A 23,075-nucleotide genomic window follows, 5' to 3' on the forward strand; every position below is an offset into this window, starting at 1 on the left:
TATATCTTGGGATTCCTCATGCTAAGAACTCTATTGAAATTGTTTGTTTCTAGAAGTTTTTAACACTTTACTGTATTTGTATCATTCTGAGAATCAGCAGATGCTGAGTTGGTTATCGAAACTGTCAGATTAGTTTCTGAAGTCTCGCGGTAAGCTAAATCATTTGTTTCTATAAGTTTTTCTACACTAGTTCATTTGTGAGGCTTGTTTCAGCCTTTGTCCTAACATAGTCCTTTGGGTCAGTCTATTATATTTCAGATGAAATAATTTTAGGTAATGTGGGTTATTTTTCTAAAAAAAAAGTTTACAGTTTTTTATTGCTGGTTTCTGCTGTGTAAGAATTTGCAAAGCTGGTTGACGGTCACTTTTATCAGATTCTAGTTTACGCTTAACCAAATGTTCATTTAACATTGATCTGCTGAAGCAAAAAGAAGTTATTATGAACCTGGTAAATGCTTTTAGTGTCATTAGAAAAACAGTTTGATTATCCCCCTGGCAGGATACATGTAGGTTACAAAATTTAACTGATTTTCACTTTGCATAAAGCTCTCCTTTGGTGTAGCTCTGGGAAACATGTCATTGGAGAATTTTACATGGTTATGGTGGTGCATCTCTATGTTACAATTCTTACCTGTTCATGCAATCTAGGTTGTGGTAAGCACAGGACTTCATGGCTTCAAATTGTTCGTACTGTAATTAGTGAGCAATGCTAAAGTTGATTGGCTGTCTCTCGGCCTTTCTGAACTGAAGATGAACAGTTCTTATATGCTATTTCCTTTTACAGATGAGACATATCTATGGACTAAAAGGAAGGGCATATTGATGTTTTTGCAGAGAACAGCAGCTTAGGCATCAATCCTCACTACATCCATTCCCGTGGTTGCGTCTTTTATCGTGGACATCACAGGTTGCACCATTTCTTAAGAAGAATGATACTTTTGTAGCAGCACTAAAGAAGGTTTGTATGCTTGCTATCAATTACTCCCTCCGTCCTAAAATATAAGAACCTAGGACCGGGTGAGACATTTCCTAGTACAAGGAATCATCTGGTCCTAGGTTCTTATATTTTGGGACGGAGGGAGTACTCAGCTAGTTCACCTGGTTCATTGTTCTCTTGCAAGCCATAACATTCCATGTCCTATTACAGGAACTGTCTGAACACATTGCTGATGTGCATGTTCAAAACGATTTTCTCGATGGCATGTTCACTTTCTGTGGTGCTACAATGGCACCTGCACCTCTAAATGTATGTAAGGTCTGCGTGTAAGCTGTATCATATGTTCACGTTTGGGTACCATCATCCACTCTCAGAACGGGATGATCTAAAAAGCTTACTATGGAGAACATATCCCAGTTTTGTGGTTGCTTATTTTATAGGGGCAATTGCGCTTTTGACCCTGTTTTAAAACCTAACTACCAATTTGACCCTATTTTTTTAAGTTTGCTTATTTGACCCTCCTTTTTAAAAACGAAAGTTAGGTCTGACCCTATTCCGTGAAAACAGTATAACAGTGTTAACTTTTAGCAAAAATGCCATTTATGCCCTTTATGGAGTGTACGGTGGAATCAAAATACCCTCTGCACTGGCCTCGACGAGGTATCAGCCGCGCCTCCAAGATGAGATGGGTCAGGCCCCGTTTGGCAAGATAAATGTGTACTGAGGGTATTTTAGTCATTTTGAACTAGATGAAATGAAACCCTAACGGTGTAGCAAAAATAGGGTCAGACGGCAACTTCGATTTTGAAAATTAGGGTCAAATAAACAAACTCAAAAAAGTAGGGTCAAATTGATAGTTAGCCTTCGAAACAGGGTCAAATAAGTAATTGTCCCTATTTTATATTATATTGTTCTAATGAATTCCCTTGCTAATTGCTTACTACTGAAAAAGAATTTAAGTTCAAAGATAATTTAAGTTGCTTCTGTAGCATATCACCACATTGAAAATACCTTATTCATTCTTTGACTTATCAATTCACAGTTTGCAAGTGTTAGTTTTGATCTGCCGTTCCTTCCGGTGCTTGGCTCCTATCTAATTAGGATTTTCGGTTTCCTAGTAGTCACTAAATGGTTATGGATCATTTCATGTCTTCGAATACAGACTGAAGCCCTTTTTTCCCCTACAGTTGAGAACATCTGTTTTTTATTTTGTTCTTTTCAGAGAGCTCCCATAAATGTGTAAATGATGGGATACACGATTGTGCCACAGGTAATCCAACAACTAATTGCCATCCAATAAGAAGTTAGGCAGTATGCACACTCTCATAATACCATGTATTAATTTTATTAATCAGTATCCTACACATATCAAAGAGAACAAACGGTACAGTCATAAACTTGGATTTTCAAACTTTCACCCCAAAACCTGGGATTAATGAAATTTTTATGCCCTTTTCTGTATCAAGTCATGAAATTGAAAGGCTTCTCTGCATTTTATGTGATTGGATTATGAAGGTTAGCGGATGTCAGGTTGGAGAGAAAGCTAATGTAATGTAGACCTTATTTCAAAACTTTCAAAGGTTTGATATGGGGGGATCCCCTGTCTGCCTTTTTATTTGGTATTGCTGCACATGCCCTAGCTTCATTGATTGATAGAGCTAAGGAACAATTTTAGTTAAAGGGATTATCCCTTAATTAATTGAAAATAGCTTTATTATTTTGCAATAGAATTCTGAAATTCACTTTATCTCTTTGAGCAAATAGCAGGATTTAAAACCAATTTTGGTAAGACTTTGCTGTTTTGTTTCAGAAATGCTGTTGAGAAGCACGACAAGTATAATCAGATTTTTACTTGTTATCTAGATGCTTCGCCTTTGGGATATTTGGGCGTTCCTATTCATGCAATGATCAGAAGTCCTGATTAGAAAGGTGTAGTGTAGGCTGCTGTCAATCAGGATACAGGAAGAGGCGTGTGAGGCTAAATGCTTGTTTGAGTAGCATTTGCTCATACATGCTTTCTTTCTATAAATTACCAGTGGGAGTTAGGGAATAGATTGATATGTTTAGAAAAAAAAAAGATTGCTATTGCAAGCAGAGTAAAAAAAAAACAATTGGACCCGGGGGATTTAGGTGTTCTGGATATGGATATCAAACAATGCTTCGCAGGGAAATGGTTATAGAATCATTTTAATGATAAAGTGCTGTGGCAACGTCTACTGTATAAGAAATACAAGTGATCAATTGTTTCAATGTCTGGGTTCACAAGTTTGATGGGGGAATGAAAAGGATAGTAATGGTGCAGCCTTGTGATCCATATATGGACATTTGGAAATGATACTTGTTTTCTGGGCAAACTGTTAACCGACCATCCAGTTCATGACTTTGATATACTGGGTTAAGTTCTGGTTATTGTTGCAGGCAAAGGAAAGAGATTGAGAGGTTTTGAGAAGGGGCCCAGTTCATCGAGATTGTGGCAATGGTGGTACTCCAAGCCAAAAAAAGAAAAAAAATATTGGAGGCCTCAGGTCCGAAGAATTGAAGGATGTCAGAATGTGAGAAGTGTGAAGCAGATAAGGGTTTTTTCTTCTTTTTTTTTTTCTTTTGGTGTGTAATCTGATGAGGATGGTGCCTGATGATAGAGTAGTTCAAGCTTTGCAAGTGGGTTGTATTTTCCTGTTCCCAGAATCTAATAGAAACTGAACTCTAATTGATGTTCCTCATCGCGTGAGAGAACTGAGTTAGACTCTCATGTCTTTGTTATATTTCTGTCTTTGTGAACTATTCTGGTGGTCCAGGCTATGCTTTTAGGCTCTTGTAAAGTCATCTGGGAGGGGTATTAACCTCTTCTATTGAAAAATGAGGTTTACATCTTGGTCCTTTTGTGCACAGAAAGCTCCATCTGATCTGATATGGGGATACAGCATCTTGGAACTCCTCAGCTAAGAAAGAACTTAATTGAAATCACATCCATCCAGATCCAGGTATTTCTCCAATTTAAAGTAATTTTATTGGTTGCTTCAGGGTTCAAACCTCATTGTACAGTCGGTACACATATAGTTATCTAAGAAACGTGTAACCATACCTTTTGCTTAATTAATCTTCCCTTTATCTATTCTTAGCATTTGCAAGCCAGAAAAAAATGCATTAGTGGGGAGAGTGTGCGTGGACATGTTTATCACTTCAAGTGCACTATTAGCCTATACAATGGCTGATGAAGTGCTGCTGTTAAGGTGATAATTCAAGGAAAATTAATATCACAGACTAAATAAATGCCAGTTCAACAGCTCGTTTGCTTGTCAAGTCACAAAATGCACAAACCTTGAGCTCCAAATGGTGAACAGAGCAATTTTTATGTACCATGATTATGAATTGTGTGGAAAATAGTAGAGAACTAGAGATCCATGTTGTCACGTTCTTCTTCTTATAACTTTCTTTTCAGGGTGCGTCGAATTATTGATGTGGTCCTAAGTAGTTCATCGGAGTCATCTTGTCAGGGTAACATTCGACGGAAAAAAATTACGAATATACTTATTTTTTAATAAGTTACGTTTATATATTTGTATGGGAAGGATTTGAAAAAATATACCTATCCCGCAGGATGGAAACACGGGACCACGACGGTCCCGCAGCTGTGAAACGTGGGACCGTCGGTCCCGCGGGATGGTCACGCGGCACCATGACGGTCCCGCAGCTCCAAAACACGGGACCGTGACGGCAGCACCACAATAGCAGCAATTTTTATTACTGTGTTGACACTGTTACAGTACTGTTAATATTCTATTTGGCACTGTTCACATGCCGGTTCCGCACAATGGAGCTGTGGGACTGCCTAATGGATAGTGATAAACAGTGCTAAATAGTGTTTACAACAATGCTCAACAGCTGCGAACGCATAATAAAATCGCTCCAGCCGTGGTGCCGCGTTTTGGCCACGTGGGATCCGCGTTTTGGCCACGTGGGATCGTTGCGCCCCGCGTTTTGGATTTGCGGAACCGTCGTGGTGCCGCGTGACCATCCCGCGGGACTGTCGGTCCCGCGTTTTGGAGCTGCGGGACCGTCGCGGGATGGTTATATTTTTTTGTAATTTTTTCCCATGTATGTATATGATGATAAATTATTAAAAAAGTAAATATATTTGTAATTTTTTTTTAACATTCAACAACAGCGAGGGCTGACTGGACCTGGAAGAAGAGTACGGAGATCCGGAAGGACACAGACCTACGACAAGATGACCAACTCCTGGGCTGGAATTCTGGATGTGATCTCAAGCACTTTGCCTCTTCTCTTCGGACTGCCTGCTGCTGAAGCGGTGAGCCATTTGTTTTGTTAAACTTTGTTGACCTGGATAGCCGTTGTATAAGTAGTAACTCCTTGTATAAGGGCCTGTTTAGTTCAGGAAATGAAAATTTTTGGGTGTCACGTCGGATGTTTAACCAGATATCGGAAGGGGTTTTCGGACACGAATGAAAAAACTAATTTCATAACTCGTATGAAAACCGCAAAATGAATCTTTTGAGCCTAATTAATCCATCATTAGCACATATGGATTACTGTAGCATTTATGGCTAATCATGGACTAATTAGACTCAAAAGATTCGTCTCGCGATTTCTCCCTTAACTGTGCAATTAGTCTTTCTTTTAATCTATATTTAATGTTCCATGCATACGTTCAAAGATTCGATGTGATGTTTTTGAGAAAAACTTTTGAGGAACTAAACGGGGCCTAAGTAGTAACTCCTTATGCTATTCACCTATTCAGGTAGTATACTACCGTAGTAGATGATTCTATGGGCAGTGCGTGTTTGAGAGCAATACGTCGACCATATCTGAGGTTAAAAATGGTGTCTTGCGAGAGTTTTTCACTTGTCCTATAAACGCTGGGACGCTGGGAAGGGACCCGATGTCAAATTTATTAAGAAAGAGGGTGAGTGTGTCCGGCCGAAATCGAACGCTGGTCGCGGAGATAGGGACCTACGCGGAGAGCACAACCGGCTGCACCATGCATCTTTCTTTCCTTGAAGGGTATCCGCTATGTGACTACGACCGTGATGTTCCTATGCTCTAGAGTAGGTTGTAGGCACGTTAAAATTGAAAGTTTGGTTGAAATTGGAAAGATGTGATGAAAAAGTTGGAAGTTTTTGTGTGTAGGAAAGTTTTGATGTGATAAAAAAGTTGAAAGTTTGAAGAAAAACTTTAAAACTAAACACGGCCGTAATCTCCTTTTTTGTGCTCGATTCACGAAACAAATGCACATTCATTCTGAGCTCGATTTCCTCCCCCTATTCACTAGTAATATGCCCATGTTAAACGCTACGGTGCAATTCTATTTGTCTTTAATAATTTTTAGAATTTCATGTTAGCAAAAAATATTTGTATATGATCTAGGCATTTGAATTTTAATTCAATTCATATCGTACATAAAATATATTTCATGTAAAGTGGAGTACTATGATATTGCGTGGGCACAATAAAACTTTACAAGATGAGGCCCACATGTAAGTGATAGGAGAAAAACTAAAAAGCGTAGGGCCCACTTGTCAGCCCTATTCCCCATCTCTATCTTTTCCCCAAAAAACAGCAGAGCAAGCGGCGACGGCGGCGATGGTGATGGCGATGGCAGCGGTGCGGGCTGTATACGGTGGATGGCAATGGTGATGGTGTGGGCTGTCTGCGGTGCATTATCCACTTAAGTTGTATGGATGAACCATATAAAAAAAATAATCCAGAACAATTTTACCATATAAAAAAAATAATCCAGAACAATTTTGTAAGCATATGTATCCATTAATATAATACGGACCATAATTACAATCTCAAATGATAGCCTAGTGCAAACTGACGCATCTTGTGAGATAGTATGTAGAAGATAATCACATGGCATTCCATATAAAAGGTGATGGCATGCTTTATAAAACAAGAGGACGATGGTGAGTAACATTCCGATGAGCAATTTACTATATTCTGCAATATTTTTTTGAATTAATTTAGATCATGCGAATCTACCTTTGCTCACCAGTCAAGAACGTCATTTCTAGTGCTCTTCCATGTTGAGTCAATTTTTTTATTTGGCTTTGCCAAAATCCTTGTTGTTAGCCTTAACACACCCCTTGACAATACGACATATAGTTGACCATGTGAAAACACGGGCTCTGGAAGATAGATCCCAACATTTGGTATTGTTTGTCCTTATGATTTGTTAATGGTCATTACGAAACTGAGATGTATGGGAATTGCTTCCTTTTGGATTTGAAAGATAGAGATATATCGTCGGAGAGAGACAAAGGGATCCATGGGACGAACACCCTTTTGCTGGCTCGATTTTTGTGCTCCTTTTTTGTGCTCGATTCACGAAACAAATGCACATTCATTCTGAGCTCGATTTCCTCCCTCTATTCATGATGTGAATCTTCGACAAATTCCACTATTTTCCAGGGGATATTGACCGTCTGTCCTGCAGTTAGTTGCCACTTTACAGATATCCAGGAAACAGGATGCTACATGTGGAGTATGTTCTCCTCAGAAGCGCGGCTATCATTTCTTTGTTTTATTGATAAACCTTGATACTTTATTATTTTTCGTTTTTGCTCCTAGCTTAATTGTTAAAAAAAATATATTAAGAATTGCTTAGTAGTTCTCACAGCAAAGTGTGGGGAATCACCTAGTATTACTTAATAAGCTAAAACGACTTATTAGAAAACAAAAATTAATTTATAGATAAAACTTTTATATATGTATTTTGAGCGACTTAAAAGCCAATAGTACTAAACAAACTATGTCGAAAATATATATTAAAATCAACTTTAAATTTAAGTTTGAAAATTTAAATTTTTTGGCTTTGGGTTTATAACTTGCTAGGGTAACCAATGAGCTCTTCGTTTTTCAAGAACCAAAATAGGAGTAATCAAAAGGCCACATACGCCCAAGGTCAAAGTACCCTTGGACTCCTGGAACAGTGGAGCCGATTCGGTCGGGTACGCGACGTGACGCGGTCCGGCTGCACCCATTCCATTCCCAACCCAGTTTGCAGCCTTGTTGCTAGGGGTGAAAACGGTACGGAAACGGACGGAAACCATCTTTATCGTTTTCGTTTTCATATTTTTTTCGGAATCGAAATCGGAATCGGAAACCCCGGATACGAAAACGGAATCGAATATTATCGAAATCGAAAACGGAGCGAAAACGAACCGGCGCGAATACGGTAACGAAAATTTATCGGAATAAAAAACCCTTCAAACTAATAAATCCAATTGAATAAATTATCTATGTTTAAAAGAGTAATGTTGTTGATAAATCCCAATGTAGCACAAAAATATTCTTATGTAATTTTAGATTTGCATAACAAATATTTTTTTTAAGAAAAATAACAGCCAAACACCATGGTATTCACTATTTAGTGCTTAAAAAAAGAATCAAGGGTATTTCAGTCACAAAATTTCTGGTAATTCCGAGGAAATTTCTGGAAATTCCGAGAAAATTTCCGGAAAGTTTCCGACCGATTCCGAGTTCCGACGGAAACTGCCCTTATCATTTCCGATTCCGTTTCCGAGAAAATAGTTCCGAATTCGTTTCCGTTTCCGAAAAATTCCGAAAAAATTCCGACCGGCATATTCCGTTTTCGAAAATAGGTCCGGAATCCGGAAAGTTTCCGTACCGTTTTCACTCCCACCGGCCACCCCCGGCCCAGGCGGCGGCGAGGCCTCCCCCCAACGCGTCACCCAATCGTCCTCGCCGATTCCCACGCCGCCGCCCATCAACTCCGATCCTCTCCTCACCTGGATATCATATCGGCGGCGACGGAGACTGCACCGGCGAGGCATATTTCTTCTTCTTCTTCTTCTTCTTCTTCTTCTTCTTCTTCTGCGGCGGCGGGTGAGGCTGGGACGTTGGGCTCCCGCGGGCGATCGATCGAGTGAGTTCATGGCGGGTGCTGATGAGAGCACGGGGGAGATCTGGACGGTGGTGGTCGGGTGCACCTCGGCCGACATACGGATGCACAACCTGCGGCTGCACAGGCTCCGCGTGGACGCCACCTCCGGCCGCGTCCTCGGCCGCCCCGGCGACCTCCTCCGCCGCCTCATGCGCGTCGCCCCGGCGGACGACGAAGCGGAGGTCTTCCCCGACGCCCGGGCCGCGCTGATCACCCGGGACGACGACCAGCGGCGGCTCTACCTCTTCTGCGACCGCTGGCTCCTCAGCCCGGGATCGGGATGGGGGGACTCCGGCCAGGTGGCCACGCCCATCTCCAAGCCCACGGTTGCCATGGCGCTCGACCTCTCCGACAGGACGCTGCCCACAATCTTCGCCATGGACCTCCCCTCCTCTTCCTGCGTGCTGGCATGGCCCGTGCCCGCGGCGGCCAAGATCTGGGCGCCCTACGTCGCGCCGATTCCCGGCGGTCGCGGGCGGAGCCGCCGCCTCACCATGCTGCATCTGGACGAGACCAGTGACGACCAGTACTGCTGGATCGACGCCGGCAGCATTGACCTCCCCCAAGAGGACAGCTCCTCCTCCTCGACCATCTCCATGAGCGCCTCTGGGACTGGGTACTACAGCTCCATCTATGGAGGCTATGCAATGTCCGGTAAAACCCCTCTTCTTCAAGGATTTGCAGTGCTTGGTGATGTGATTCTGGTATCACTACGGACTTGCGACTTTTATCTCTTCCGGTGTTCCACTTGCCATTGGAGTCGAGTTTACCTTGTTGGTGATTGTTGCCACTACATTCCTCTCAATGGAAGGGCGGTGTTCTCGGAGGAAGATGATCACATCTATTTCTTCCGGGATAGCTGTTTGTATGCCTACAAGTTCTCACTAGAGGAGGGGAAGATGGCTCCACCGATTAAGCTTGCAAGTCTATACGATGATTTCAGTGCTCATGGTAATGCATTTATTGCCGGTCTCAGCAATCGAGTTCTGTGTGTTGCCTGGATTGGCATGGATCTTGCCTGCGGCTGCACCACTCGTCATCTGCTAGCCACCAGGGGTGGATGTCGAGCTGGCTTGGCTCGGCTCGGCTCGGTTCGGTCTGGCTCGTTAGGATAACGAGCTAGCTCGGCTCGGCTCGTTATCCTAACGAGCAAGAAACCCAGCTCAGCTCGGCTCATTTGAAAGCTCGAGCCAGCTCGTTAGGCTCGTGAGCTTTGCGGACAAGGGGAGGAGCTCGTTAGACTCGTCCATGGCCGGCCACGTCGGCGCCGGGGAGGAGCAGCACGGGCGGCGGCGCCGGGGAGGAGCAGCGGCGTCGGCCGCGTGGGCGCTGGGGAGGAGCGGCGCGGGCGGCGGCGTCCACGGCCGGCCGCGTCGGCGCCGGGGAGGAGAGGCGTGGGCGGCAGCGTCGGCGCTGGGGAGGAGAGGCGCGGGCGAGCGGCAGCGTTGAGGCCTTGAGGGCTGGCGGCGGCTTGGATGTGGATTAGGGATGGGGACAAGCCAGAAGGGGATTGACTCTAGGGTTTTCACAAGGTGATGGGCTGTTGGGCTGGGCTAGGCGCCTGGGCCTCATCTGCTCTGGCTCGTTTCGCAAGCCAGCTCGAGCTGGCTTGTTATCTCTAACAAGCTGAAATGCCAGCTCGGCTCGTTAGGAAATTCAAACGAGCCGAGCCTGTCATGAGCCGAGCGAGCTAAGGAGCCACGAGCTTCCTGTCCACCCCTACTAGCCACCACGCTGACGGTTATTGGCGCCCGCAACCATCGTGGAGAATTTGTTCCCCGTAGCACCCAAATCTTGCATTCTACTTGGCGCAACGTAGATATGCTGTCTACTACAGTACAGGATCATGGGAGTTTCGATCGATTCTGTTTCCTGCAGTAAGTTGTTGGAACGTACTTTCTCTCGTTGAAGTTTTATTTTCAGGCCGCTTGATGTTTAACATCTGAAGTAAAATGTGGGATTGTTTTTCTGCTATTGCAGGGAGTTCGGGGAGGATGATTTATGGTTAGAAGAGGATACAAATGATGCAGTTGATTCTTCTTCTCAAGTATCTCTACCGTGTTGCAGGTATATTTAATCTTAATCTTTGTTTTATACTTTTAGTCAGTCTTCTTGTGCGTGTCACCATATAACACCTGTTTTAACTATTCTTAATTTACAGGACATTTCCGAAGGGTTCCCTAGAGAAGTGAGAAACTTGCCCCTAATGTCTATAGTTCTTGTCAGAACTCTCCTATTAGATACTCACTCTATTCAAAAGTCTAAGAACTATATCATTTTTTGGTTTTTCTAAGAATCTAAAACCTATTTGTAATCTCTATGTGCTAAATTAAATTGTTGACCGGTATCCAAGAAGTTATCTGAGTACTTATTGGTTGTATGCATATGTATAGTTCGTTGAGTTTGTCACATGATTGATGGGTTAATTACTCTTTGATCTTAGTGAAAAAAAAAATTTAGACTCGATAGTTCAATCCCTCCCCTATGATGTGTTGCATGCTAAGGGCGAGTTCGAATCTACCATTTCCCAACTTCTACTCCTATTTCCGCGCGTACACTTCCCGAACTGGTAAATTAAACGGTGTGTTTTTTTAAAAAAAAACTTTATAGGAATATTGCTTTAAAAATCATATTAATCTATTTTTAAGTTTTTTAGTTAGTACTTAATGATTCCCTCATTGTCCGTAACTCGCCGGTTAGCTTTACTTATGATTGTTGGTTGGCTTTACTTATGATTCTTGAACCTTTATTTCAATTAATTGGTATACAGATTTGGGTAGGGTGATGCTCGTTGAAGTGCATCAAATTATTCCAGTAGGAGGTTTGGCTCAGTCTTTTACAAACCCAGCTAGAGAGGTTTGGAGATTGTAATGAAATGTCACGCCCAGAAATTCACGAACCAGAATTTCTAAGCTGAATATGCATTAAACCTCTATCTATGACCAACCAGGATACATAAACGACAATTGTTGATATATACATCCATGTCTTACAAAAATATAAAAGATTACAAATGCAGCGGAAAATATAAAAGCGAGCTAAGCCTGAAGACTTGACTCCTGCAGCAGGTGACTCCATTCCACAGGCATCCTTGACGGCAGCGACGAAACCAACTTCTTCGAGACATCTCCAACTGAGAAGAACTTCAACTCTGGTATGAGGGAAAAGAGAGCAAGACTGAGTACTACCCACTGTACTCAGCAAGTCATACCAGAAGAGAAGGTATGATGCAGGATATATCCAAGGGAGGCTAAAGGTTCTTTTGCATAAAGCTAGCATTTAAAAGCAGTAGTTGAAAGCAGTAAAACAGTTGTAGTAATTAATCAATATTAACCAATCACTGTCCAACGCTACACCACGTTGCAACAGGCCCAACCAACCACCTGAACTACACTAGTTCAAAAGCTAACTAGGGGTGAGACTAATCACGGTGAATCTGGTCGACCGCCCATAACCGCGGGCACAGCTATTCGAATAGTTTTACTCTGATCAGAGGTGTACAACTGTACCCACAAGACACAGCCCCACGATACGTTTCCGTGCGCCGACATGCCACCACGACATACCGGAAAGAGGCCGTGATAGGACCCTTCGCATAACCCCCTCTAACCAATCGCACCACACCTCAGGTTTCACCCCCACTCCTCGCAAGGCAGCGGGCAGTCCCCTCTCGTGCCACGGTGAATCCGGAAGCCGATCAACCGGACACCTCGACCGACCCAACTCCATCACGCCCACCCTTGCCTGGGTACGTCGGCTAGAGGAAAGCTATACTACAAGCCCAGTCGTTGCCCACGCTGGCATGTGGTAAGTACGATAAGTTCTTCCAGTGCATCCCGCGAACTGGTCCTTAATCGCCATGGGCACGACTAGCAAAACCATGCACCCACAACCCACCATGTAGTGTATTTTAATTAACTAACACCATTGCGGTGGCTCTATTCCAAAGCTATGCCAATAATCAAGGTCTATGCATTATGTGATTCCCCATTTGTGGGCTAGTTGAACTAAGCATGGCTAAGCATCTCCTAAACCAACATCAGTCATTTTAATACCCAAGTTATCAACGGCGTAAGGGAAACAACATACAGCTGAGTAATAGGACCTATCCCACATGATATTGTAAAACAATGCAATATTTAATAGAAATGCGGGACATTTGTAGATTGGGTACAATATGATCAATTGTAATGCATGACTTGCCTTGCTCTCGCACTGATGAGACCACAGCAACGTCTTCGAGAAATCGCGAATCGACGGAACGGCCGAAATCTACGCGACAAACAAAGCACACAAGCAAAACATGCTATAAGACTACTGAAACAGGGAACAAAACCATTTTTAATAGATTCTAGAGATTTTTATGAATTTACTGAGACTTGAATGGATTTAATCGGAGCTCGGATGAATTAGTTATGAATTTTAGAAGATTCTCAGTGTTTTTACTATTAAAGAAAAGCCTTATTGATTTATTGCGCAATAAAGCATCCCAGGGCTAACGTCATCCAAGGGGTGGGGCGGCGCCGACAAGCGGACCCCGCATGTCAACGGCTCAAGGGGGAGGGAGATGGCGGCTGGCAGGCGGGTCCCACCAGGCAATGGCTCAAAGGGGAGGTGAGGGAGGCGCTGGCCTGGCTCGGCTCGGCCTCAAGCCGGCCGGCCAGCCATGGCGAGCGGCGGCGGCACGCGGTTGCCGGCGACGGCAACCGGTGGCGGCGGACGGCGCGGAAGGCGGCGGCGTTAGTCGAAGGCGACGGCGCACCGCCGAAGTCGCGGCTCGGCCCGGCTTGGCGCTAGGAGGGAGAGGAAGGGGAAAAGAGGGGGAAGGGTTCCTCACCGGGGTTCGGCCGGCGTGGGAGGAGGCGACGACGAACGGCGACAGCGAGCGACCGGAGGGCGACGGCGAACGGCGGCCGAGCTCCGGGACACCCTAAGAGAGGAAAAGAGAGAGGTTAGAGAGAGAGGGAGTCCACGGCGGGCAAAAACATGGCCGAAGGCGGCGGCAATGGTGGAACCTCACCGGAGCGCGGGCAGAAGCGGGCTCTGGCAGCGGAACTAGACGGAGGGGAGGTGGACGAGGTGGACCTCGGCCGCGCGAACCCGATGGCGGCGGTGGCGCGGTGCGGCGGCGGCCCTAGCGGCGGCTAGAGGCGGCCAGAGTAGTAGAAGAGGCGGCAGCGGGTGGGTGCACGGTGCGGGAGCGGTGGAGAGCTCGGGAGAGGCCGGCGAGTGAGGGAAACGAGAGAGGGGGTTGCGGGGAAGCTTTATAGGGGCTCAGGAGGGGTGGACACGGCCGGGAAACCCCCGATTTGGCCGGCGACGTGGGAAAGTGGGGATAGAGAGTTGGGGGGGGGGATTCAAATCAAATCCCGCCCTTGCGGGGACGCGTGCGTGCGGGAGAGGAGGGGGAAGCGGGCGGCGACGTGGGCGCGGCGACGTGGGCGTGGGGTGGGGCGCGGATGCGGAGTGGAGGAGGTGGGGCGCCGGCGGTTGGAGCTCCGGCTCCAATTGCTAGAGGAGGAAGACGACCGACAGGTGGGCCCCACCTGTCGGCGCCCGAAGGAGAGAGGGAGGGAGGGAGGGAGGACTTCGGGGAGGGGAAGAAAAGGAATGGGCAGGCGGCCCATGATGAAAGGAAAGGGAGGAAAAAGAAAGAAAAAGAAGGGAAAAAGAAAAAGGGGATTTTCTTGGGATTAAATATTGCACTTTGATGAATTTTAATTGGTTAAAATTATTCCCGGGGCTTTGGAAATTCCACTAAAAATCCTGTCAATGTATTGTGACATGGGGAACTCAAGAAAAATTCTCCATGCCGATTCCGATTATTATTTGCATTTATTAATTTGAGTAATTAGCTCTAGGTTAAATTGAACAATTTCTTCGGACGATTTATTTTATGAATTTAAAGAAGGGAGGGGAAATTCATGGCGTGACATGAAATCAGGTCTTTTAAGATCGAAGAACTCTACAGTGAATCTATAACTTAGCTTTTGGAAAAGAATTCAAGAATATACATTTTTTTCTAAACAATTTATGTTTATATACATGCATGGTGAGAAAATGCAAAAATATACCAATTCCACGTGAGAGGAACGTGGGGACACACAACGCGGTGCGGACTGCGGAGAGGGGACCAACAGCTGGACCATTCCTGTGGCATGGGAGGGAGCGTGGAACAGCTGTATGGTCCGACGGCGTGGGCGGGCGGCACCGCCATGGTCCTACGCCACAGAAGCGTGGCAACGCGGTGGCGAGCCGAATCGTGCGATACCAAGTTACCAACGCGATCCCGCGAGTTGGGAGCGCGGCATCGATCTGACCAAAGCATCGCATATATATATATATATATATACACTAGATACTAGATATCTTAAAGGTGCTAGAGTCGCCGCAAGCCCAGCCGATCCACGTCATCAAATTTTGCGCAAAACCCCTCGTTATTTTCGTATTTCTAATTCTAATTGAGTCCACGTGATCAGAGCCGTTCTTTCCCACGCGTGGACAAAATCTGGCCGTTCGTTTCCTAGGTGGTTCCGTCCTTACCTGGTCGTGGAATCCACGACGCCCTCCCCGATCCCCTTTCGCTCCCCCTTCCGATCGGCGATTCGGCGGCGGCGTTGGAGCCGTCGCCGGTTCCCCGCCCCCCCTTCTTCTCCCTTCCCTCACGGCGGAATCGGGGCGGATGGCGCGTTCGAGCCGACGCCGTTGTCTTCCCTCCCCCTTTTTCTCCCTCTCCTCTCCCTCCTACCTCACCTTGTGGCAGCGCCGCTGGGGGCAGGACGGATGAGGCGCCCGTCGGAGCCGGCCCAGGTGCTCCCTTCCTCCTTCTCCCTTCACTTGCGCCGGCGGCGGCGGTTGCGACGAGGGAGGACAGATGCGGCGCCCGTCGTTGGTGTTGCCGCCGACCCGCCGTGTCCCCTCCCTTCTTCTCCCTCCCCTTCTGGCAGCGGCGGCGAGGGACCTGCAGTGGCGGCAGCCTTCTTCGCTCGTCTCTCTCCTATCCGTCCCCTGCGTCGTCGTCCTCCGGCCACCGCCGTCCTCTGCCAGCAGCTCCTCCGGCCCCCTCCACTCTGCCCATCCACTCCACTCTTCCCTCCTACCCAAATCTACGGCGCCGCTCCGTGGTCGGCAGCTCAATTCCTCGCCGGATCTGACAGTTTGACTGGTGGAGAAAGAAGAAGCGGGCTGCCCGCGAGGATGGAGGAAGCGGATTGGCAGAAGTTGGCCGTTGAGATCTCCGTCAAACCTGTCCCCTTCAAGCATCCGGGTCCGACATCCTCCGCGCATGGTCTGTGACAGCTTGGTATAATGAAGAATTAGAAAGGATTCAGTTCTCTCCTTCCTGTTCTATTCTTTCAGCAATGGTTCAGGTCAACAAAAAAATTTTGGTCGAGTTAAGCAACAAAGGTTCAGTTCTTATCCTTCCAGTTCTCCTTCTGTCTTGAATGTTCTTGAAGGAGCTATAAGTGGAACAGATACATTGAGATCACTCCCAGTTGGATCATCAGCAGCAGGAAAGGTTCCGCCACTACCAGTTTTATGATCTTGTTTATAATGGGATGGCTATTTTTCTATTTATAGGTTGACAAGAAATGTGCTCTTTTTTTAATGGTGTAACAATAAGTGAAGAACAAGCTCGGTCAGGCATTGTAGTCAGAGACTCAGAGTCACCTCAGCCGCACAAAGTAAATTTAAGATATGAGGTTGATTATTCCTTCGGTTGCTCTGGAATTGAAGGTTTTATGTTCTGCATCTCTTTTGAATTTTGGAATATTATTTATAGTTCTCTCAATTGCTGAATATTTCTCTACAGCTACTTTTCTTCGAACAAGAAATTGATGGAGGTTATGGACTAGCTCTGCAGGTACTTTTGAGTTTCATGGTTGATGTGTTCTGTGGTTTTGTAATCATTTGCCATGGATTACCACATGCCAATCTTTTATTTTTTTTATGAATGAATAGTGGAAAGACTGGAGGAGTCTCAAAATAACTTTAAGGGAAATTGAATTTGTCATCACCATCACAAGTCTAATTTTCAATAGAAACTTAAAGATGTAGATGTGCTAAAGCAAATGCGACCATTAGGCTGTCACCTCCAAAGCAACTAATCCTGACCTCCTGTCATCAACTGACAACCCTCCTCCCTGTAACAATCATGAAAAGAGCTGTGCCTGTGCAAAGCTCGAATTCCAGCTGAACTTGGCAAACTTGAGCTTTTTGAACTATAAGAAATTTTATCGTGTCTAAGAATTACATTGTATGCTTTATTTTTATTCTGTGCAATTGTTGACCAAATTTTGCATATAGAAATCTTGCCAACAACAATCTTCAAGGTCCTATTCCTGCAAACATGTTCTTGCACTGCTCGAAACAAATTTAGCCTGTTGTGATGCAATTCTTTGTTCTGAAACAGAGTGAAACACAAATTCATCTAAAACCAGCATAAAAAAGTAATTTCATTAAGTCCATGCATGTTTCCTACATTCATAAAGAAAAAGCAGGGTTGATTTTCTTTAGAATGGATACAACCTACGTTGATTGTATTACATAAGTTTCAAAATTGCAAACACTACTTTCAGGCATCCAAGCTGAGGTGAATCACATGAGACAAAATGGCAGTCTTGCTTTCAATGAAAGCCTTGTTGCTGGTATATTTCTTCATTTTGCCGGTGCAAGACCCACACTGGTCTTCCAGACCATGGAATGGTAGTGCATCAATAGGGCTGCAGCAGGGTGACACACCAGCACCACGGTTATTGGATTCAGGAGTTTGCCAAGGAGCAGCAATTAAATGATTAGCTTCCACCTTTAATTTTGCTGGCAGGTAGTCTGTCGAGGGCTTCTTTTTTCCAGTTATGGCAATGTAGAGCACTTTTCAGAGTTTAATATGACACAAAGGCTTCAGGGAACATATATAGTCAACTGCTTGGTAAGCCATGATATCTTCACTGAAATGTTTCATAGGATATATGTATGCAATGCAAGAAAATTTTTGTTTGTATTATTATTGTGTAATTTACAGAACATACTTATCATTGAGGGCTTCAAATTTAACTTCAAGTATGCTATGCATAACCACTTGCAGTTGACTATATACGTCATTCTAGAGCACTTTTCAGAGTTTAATATGACACAAAGGCTTTCCAAACGATGGCGATGCCTACGGATAATCATTTTCCTGCTGCTCTTACATATTTCTATATATTATATATTCTTTTATTTACTTATTTATTTTGACTGATAAGAGCTGGAGACTGCGCTATATTTCATAATATATATTCTTCTTTTATGTTTGATTCATTTAGTTTGATGCTCCCACTCTTCAGTCGGTGCTGCTTTATAACGAAACTATTATGTGCATTATATCGTCCGACATAAGTATAACCATTTCATGTTTGCAGGACCAAAGCTGCCATTCATACTGCTGTGCTTTTGTTGTGGATTGAACTAGCAGGAGAGAAGAATGCACATGAACTTATAAATGGACCATTTCCGGTAGCCACGAGTTCTCACTAGAAAAAGGCAGCTACTTTATTTGTCCTGTATATTAGTGTGTTGTTTATTAATCAATGTAAATGATCACTGACGGAGTACATGTATATGTATTAATCACCTAATCGTTCTGTAATATTTTCTGTTTAATTTTTTTTGCTGCGCGGCGTAGCGCACAAACCCTTTCTAGTACTAGAGCCTGGGGCGCGCCTATTGCGCGCCTCTTGTAAGCAGTTCGGTTTAATTAATTGTCTACAACAGAATTTTACATGCAAAAGTCTAAAGGATAACAGCTAGCTTGTATGGGGAAACATATGTGTCATGGCGGAAGCAGAAAGGATAATTGTAAATTTGTAATGTCGGTGCCTGATATGTGCTTCAGGGAACATATATAGTCAACTGCAAGTGGTTATGCATAGCATACTTGAAGTTAAATTTGAAGCCCTCAATGATAAGTATGTTCTGTAAATTACACAATAATAATACAAACAAAAATTTTCTTGCATTGCATACATATATCCTATGAAACATTTCAGTGAAGATATCATGGCTTACCAAGCATTGCTTGGATCCAAGGACCAAGACTAAACCTTTGTTTAAACTCATGTCCAACAAGGAAACTACAACATGCAAAAATGGAATGTGCCAATTTTTAGATGACATGATTTGGCATTGTTTGTAATTTCCGCAGATATATATACATACATCAAATGTTGTCAATTCTACGATCAATCTTGGTGCTCAACTGAACTGTACATCCCTTTTGTCGCAAACTGTAATGCCATTCTGCTAGGTCTAGCATCCAGCATAATAATAGAGTGCCTTAGATAGAAAAGTGAGAAATAAAAACTAAATTGATTCAATAGAAATATTGTCAAACAAATTAAAAGGATCATGCACACGATCTTTGTGTACTATCAGTTTACAACTCCACTTTGAGTAAAGCACAATTATAAAAAAAAAACAAATCCTAGGTGGTGAGCAGACAAAGTAACACTGTTTTATAAGAGATGCATAACCGACTATGTCCTTCAAAAATAACATATGTATAACTTACTTTTTGTTTAGAATGATTTGGCATAGCACACCCGTGGTAATAATATTTGGGACTTCAGGTCCTTCAAGATCTGGTTGGTTGGCGCATCCACATAAGCAAATTCGTGTCTCAAAACTGGCAGGTAAAGGAGGTGGAAGAAACTGTGAAATATATTATTGACTAAAAACATATTCTTATTATCATGGATAACTGGGCAAGTGAGCATACCTATCCAGATGCGTCGAGCCGAGCTTAGCGAGCAAGACAAACCATGAGCTGGTGGTGGTGGTGGCTCGTCCCTATTGCTCTACAATGTGTTCATATGCATTTAATTACCTCTAAAAGGACAAACTATTATTAACTATGTACTTATATTTGCAAAGTGTTAAATTTCCGTCATATTCCGATTAATCGTTTGGCGGTACCCTCTACGTCCAACATCTGTATTCTGTCATCCACAACACTGCCTCAGGGAAAGAGAGAGCTACTGATTAAGAAGGGTGCAAACAAAAAACACTTCTTTTACCATCTCAGGGAAAAAGAAAGAAATATCGATTAAGAATAGGCGCAATACGAAAGAACCATTGATTAAGAATGGGTTTAAATGGGTAGGAGCTTATTCTATGAGGTGTTGTTAGGTGATACTCCTTTTACATGTTAGTCTGAGAGGGTATTGCTAAATGCAATACATGTTAATCAAGATGTAAGAGCGGATCAGTGAAAGTGGAGAAAGGGGGAACTTAAGACAGATTAGGCAAAGCTTAACAGGAGACTTTAAGGGGTATAGTATGCTAATATCTACATGATTCACAACTACAAATATTAACTAACTCCATATTAAGATGTCACAAGGTGCTGTGACATGACCTTAGCTGTAACATCAGGAGAAAATATGACTAACAGAAAAAGAAATTCTGGCGCATAATTTCAGTGTGCTACCCGACATTGATGTATTTCTGCTGTAATAATAGTACATAAGGAAAGTATAATATGTATAATTCATGGCCTTGCTTTACATCTTTGGCAAAACATCACGACTGACTTTGCGAGCATTTAGTTTACTGCCATACTTTCCTCATGTCGCAAAATCTTAACCTAGATAGTGAGGTATTTAAACATGACAGCATGATTAAATATACATGGAAAAAACCCATGCACCGGTAGATTCACAAGAAGGCCAAGTAAATAAAGACATGATGCTATGGTTGATTCAAAAAAAAGGCCAAATAAATAAAGACATGATAATCGTTACTGCCTTTCAAAAAGAAATAGGAGGTTAAGAGGCCTACCTGCACCACACATGGGTGCACAAAACTCTTCACAGGTAAAATTTTTACTTCCATGCCTATGAAAATAGATGCCCATGACCTACAGAAAAGATGAGCTTCCATTGATCAAATAGACAAAGAAAACAGACTGTCCTCTAGAAAAGAGAACAGAGAACATATTGGGAGCAGATATATTGCATGGTACATGACCATTATCCCTTTGGCCTAACAAGAAAACATAACCTAGTGTCTGTATCTTACATAAAACATAAGACTACTTATACTATCAAATTTGAATTACTAAATCAAGATTTAAACAATGTGTTGTGCATTCTAGAAACTTCATGGCCTTTGGGATAGATTATTCCCATATAACATTGTAATAGCCAGCTGTTGTTGATGGAAAAGATGGTTGGATCAAAAGTTAGGTTCTTGCAAGAAAATAAACATAACAAAGTGCACATCATGAAGGAGTGCTGCATGATGACCATCTCTTCAAGCTAGTAGCCCATTTGTTAGACTTAGCTGGGAATAATCAAAGCAAATCAACGTCTAATGGCTTGTTGGATATGCAAAGGTAGCGGAGGTTATCGATAACAGTAGGAATCAAATGGCTTTATTATTAAACATGTAGAGAAATACAAAAATAACTCAAGTGTTTCAATAGATAGTTAGCTACGAGCATCTGTCTTGGCAAGCCAAATTTGGCAAATGCTGAGAAGCTCCTCGGTGTGTAAGCAATTAGTGGCATATCAGTGCATTCCCAAAGCTTCCCCTGCCTCAACTATTTCTGTGCTTCTTGCATTGTAGTACTGCACAATGAATCCACACATACGTCAAGCCAGAATCAGTGAAACACGATGCATCAAAATAACTTTGTGATGAAACAGAGGTGGTATTTCCCATGAACTGATCAAACCCTGTATTATCCCCTTGAGATCCATTGAAATCGTTGGTAAGAAAAGGCATCAAAACTCTAGATTATCAGACCTGGAATAACTCAAAGATTATAGATTGGGAAAACGCCCAAATTTGAACCTCTATTCACCGTCAAACCCTAGATTACTAAAACCGAAGAAACCACCGAATCAGTCTAATATTGGCCTAAGGAGAGAAAGACCCTAGAAAAAAAAAAGGCAATGCAAAATCCAGAAGAGGAATTGTACTGGAGATTGTGGACAAATTAAACAAGAGAGGCGCAAGGAGCGGAGGGCGGAGGCGGAGGTAGACCTCGGCAAAGGGGTTTGGTTTCGGAGGCGGAGGTAGACCTCGGCAACGGCGGGCTGGGCGGCGGCGACGGCCACCCCCATCATGTTCCGCCGCCGCTGCTACACTTCTCCTCGACGCGCAGCCCCGACGCTGCCCCCACACGCTCGAATCCACCTCCATGTCGTGGCCGTCGGGGAAGCGGCGACCCCTAACCCCCAACTGGGAAGACACAGGACAGGGATGGGGAGGATGGGGCGGATCCGGTGGTCTGGGGCTGATGAAGGGGGTGGCCGGCGACGGTGACGACTACGCGAGGCGGAGGCGACGGCGGCGGCAAGGACGGTGGCGGTTGGCAACGGAGGCGGCGGAGGGCGGAGGGTGGACCGGCGGCGGCGGCGCGAGCGGAAGGCGGAAACGGAGGCGGCGGCGCGACGGGAGGCGGAGGCGGAGGCGGCGGGAGAGGGAGAGACGAGAGGGAGGAGGGGGGCGGCGGCTAAATCCGCGATTTCCCAGCCGAAAACCACCCACCGCCCCTAAATCCCCGCGACATCCCAAACCCCGAAAGCCTTCTTCATCCCCCGTATCTCACACCACAGATTGCACCAAACCCACCCCCGACGAAGAATTCCCCTCACCTTCCTCGGATCAGGGCTGAATCTCGCCTCCCGCGGAGAGCACCACCGCGACGCAGCTCGGCTTGGCTCGGCCACCGGCGACGCGCGCGCTCCTGCTCCCTCTCCCGAGCGGCGCCGTCCCTCCCTCCGCCCGCCGTCCCCGCGCGCGTGCACCAGGTGGAGGGTGTCGTCGAGGACGGCACGAGCGGGAGGGGGAGGCGGAGGCGGCACGAGGCAGCGGCGGCTAGGGTTAGGGGTGAGTGGGTTAGGGCGTCGTTTAGCTAAAAACCCCTCGGCTTCCATGTTTTAGAGCGCAGTCCTAATTCATGAATTTTCTCTCCTTCTCATGCAATATCTGACTTTTGCAAGGGCCTATCCGTGAATTTACACGTCATAGGAACTTTTCGCGGGGGACCTCTATTGAATTACGCACAAATAGGAGGGTTATTTTGCAAATTTTCACCGCGAGTAGAGTAACTTTGCTACAGTAAATCCGACGTGGTTCGCCCCAGAAGCCGCCCAGGGTGCCAAGCTTTATAGGTTTCCTAATTATAAAGGCGCGCGGAAGGGGCGAGCGCTGAGTGCGTGGGGG

The 23,075-nt window shown here is 44.7% G+C and overlaps 1 protein-coding gene, 1 long non-coding RNA gene and 1 pseudogene across 6 annotated transcripts; 2 read left to right on the forward strand and 1 right to left on the reverse strand.

Moving 5' to 3' along the window:
- Window positions 1-8,590: 8,590 nt before the first annotated feature.
- LOC4352314 (uncharacterized) lies at window positions 8,591-11,250 on the forward strand. 2 transcript variants are annotated; one of them, XM_066306536.1, is made up of 3 exons: window positions 8,591-10,741; window positions 10,845-10,931; window positions 11,026-11,250. In XM_066306536.1, exon 1 carries the CDS (start codon window positions 8,855-8,857, stop codon window positions 9,977-9,979), a length of 1,125 nt encoding a protein of 374 aa, XP_066162633.1. In that variant the 5' UTR covers window positions 8,591-8,854; the 3' UTR covers window positions 9,980-10,741; window positions 10,845-10,931; window positions 11,026-11,250. The 2 variants fall into 2 exon arrangements, with proteins under 2 accessions (XP_066162633.1, XP_015619569.1); XM_015764083.3 differs by having other exon boundaries at window positions 8,591-9,518.
- A 3,663-nt stretch (window positions 11,251-14,913) lies between these two features.
- Window positions 14,914-18,667, forward strand: LOC9269223 (uncharacterized; annotated as a pseudogene). The gene is made up of 5 exons (XR_001541980.2): window positions 14,914-15,082; window positions 15,331-16,601; window positions 16,678-16,728; window positions 17,444-17,793; window positions 18,266-18,667. The product of XR_001541980.2 is annotated as an uncharacterized protein (transcript).
- Window positions 18,668-18,839: 172 nt separating this feature from the next.
- LOC136351258 (uncharacterized) lies at window positions 18,840-22,735 on the reverse strand. Of its 3 annotated transcripts, none has more exons than XR_010738283.1 (6): window positions 22,505-22,735; window positions 21,340-21,472; window positions 20,682-20,760; window positions 19,621-19,699; window positions 19,414-19,527; window positions 18,840-19,151 (listed from the first exon to the last, which is right to left on the reverse strand). It is a non-coding gene; the product is annotated as an uncharacterized lncRNA (long non-coding RNA). The 3 variants fall into 3 exon arrangements; XR_010738285.1 differs by lacking the exon at window positions 22,505-22,735 and adding an exon at window positions 21,891-22,364; XR_010738284.1 differs by having other exon boundaries at window positions 19,031-19,178.
- Between the last annotated feature and the right edge of the window lie 340 nt (window positions 22,736-23,075).

This window comes from Oryza sativa, chromosome 12 (genome assembly GCF_034140825.1).
Source record: "Oryza sativa Japonica Group chromosome 12, ASM3414082v1".
NCBI classification, from domain to species: Eukaryota; Viridiplantae; Streptophyta; class Magnoliopsida; order Poales; family Poaceae; genus Oryza; species Oryza sativa.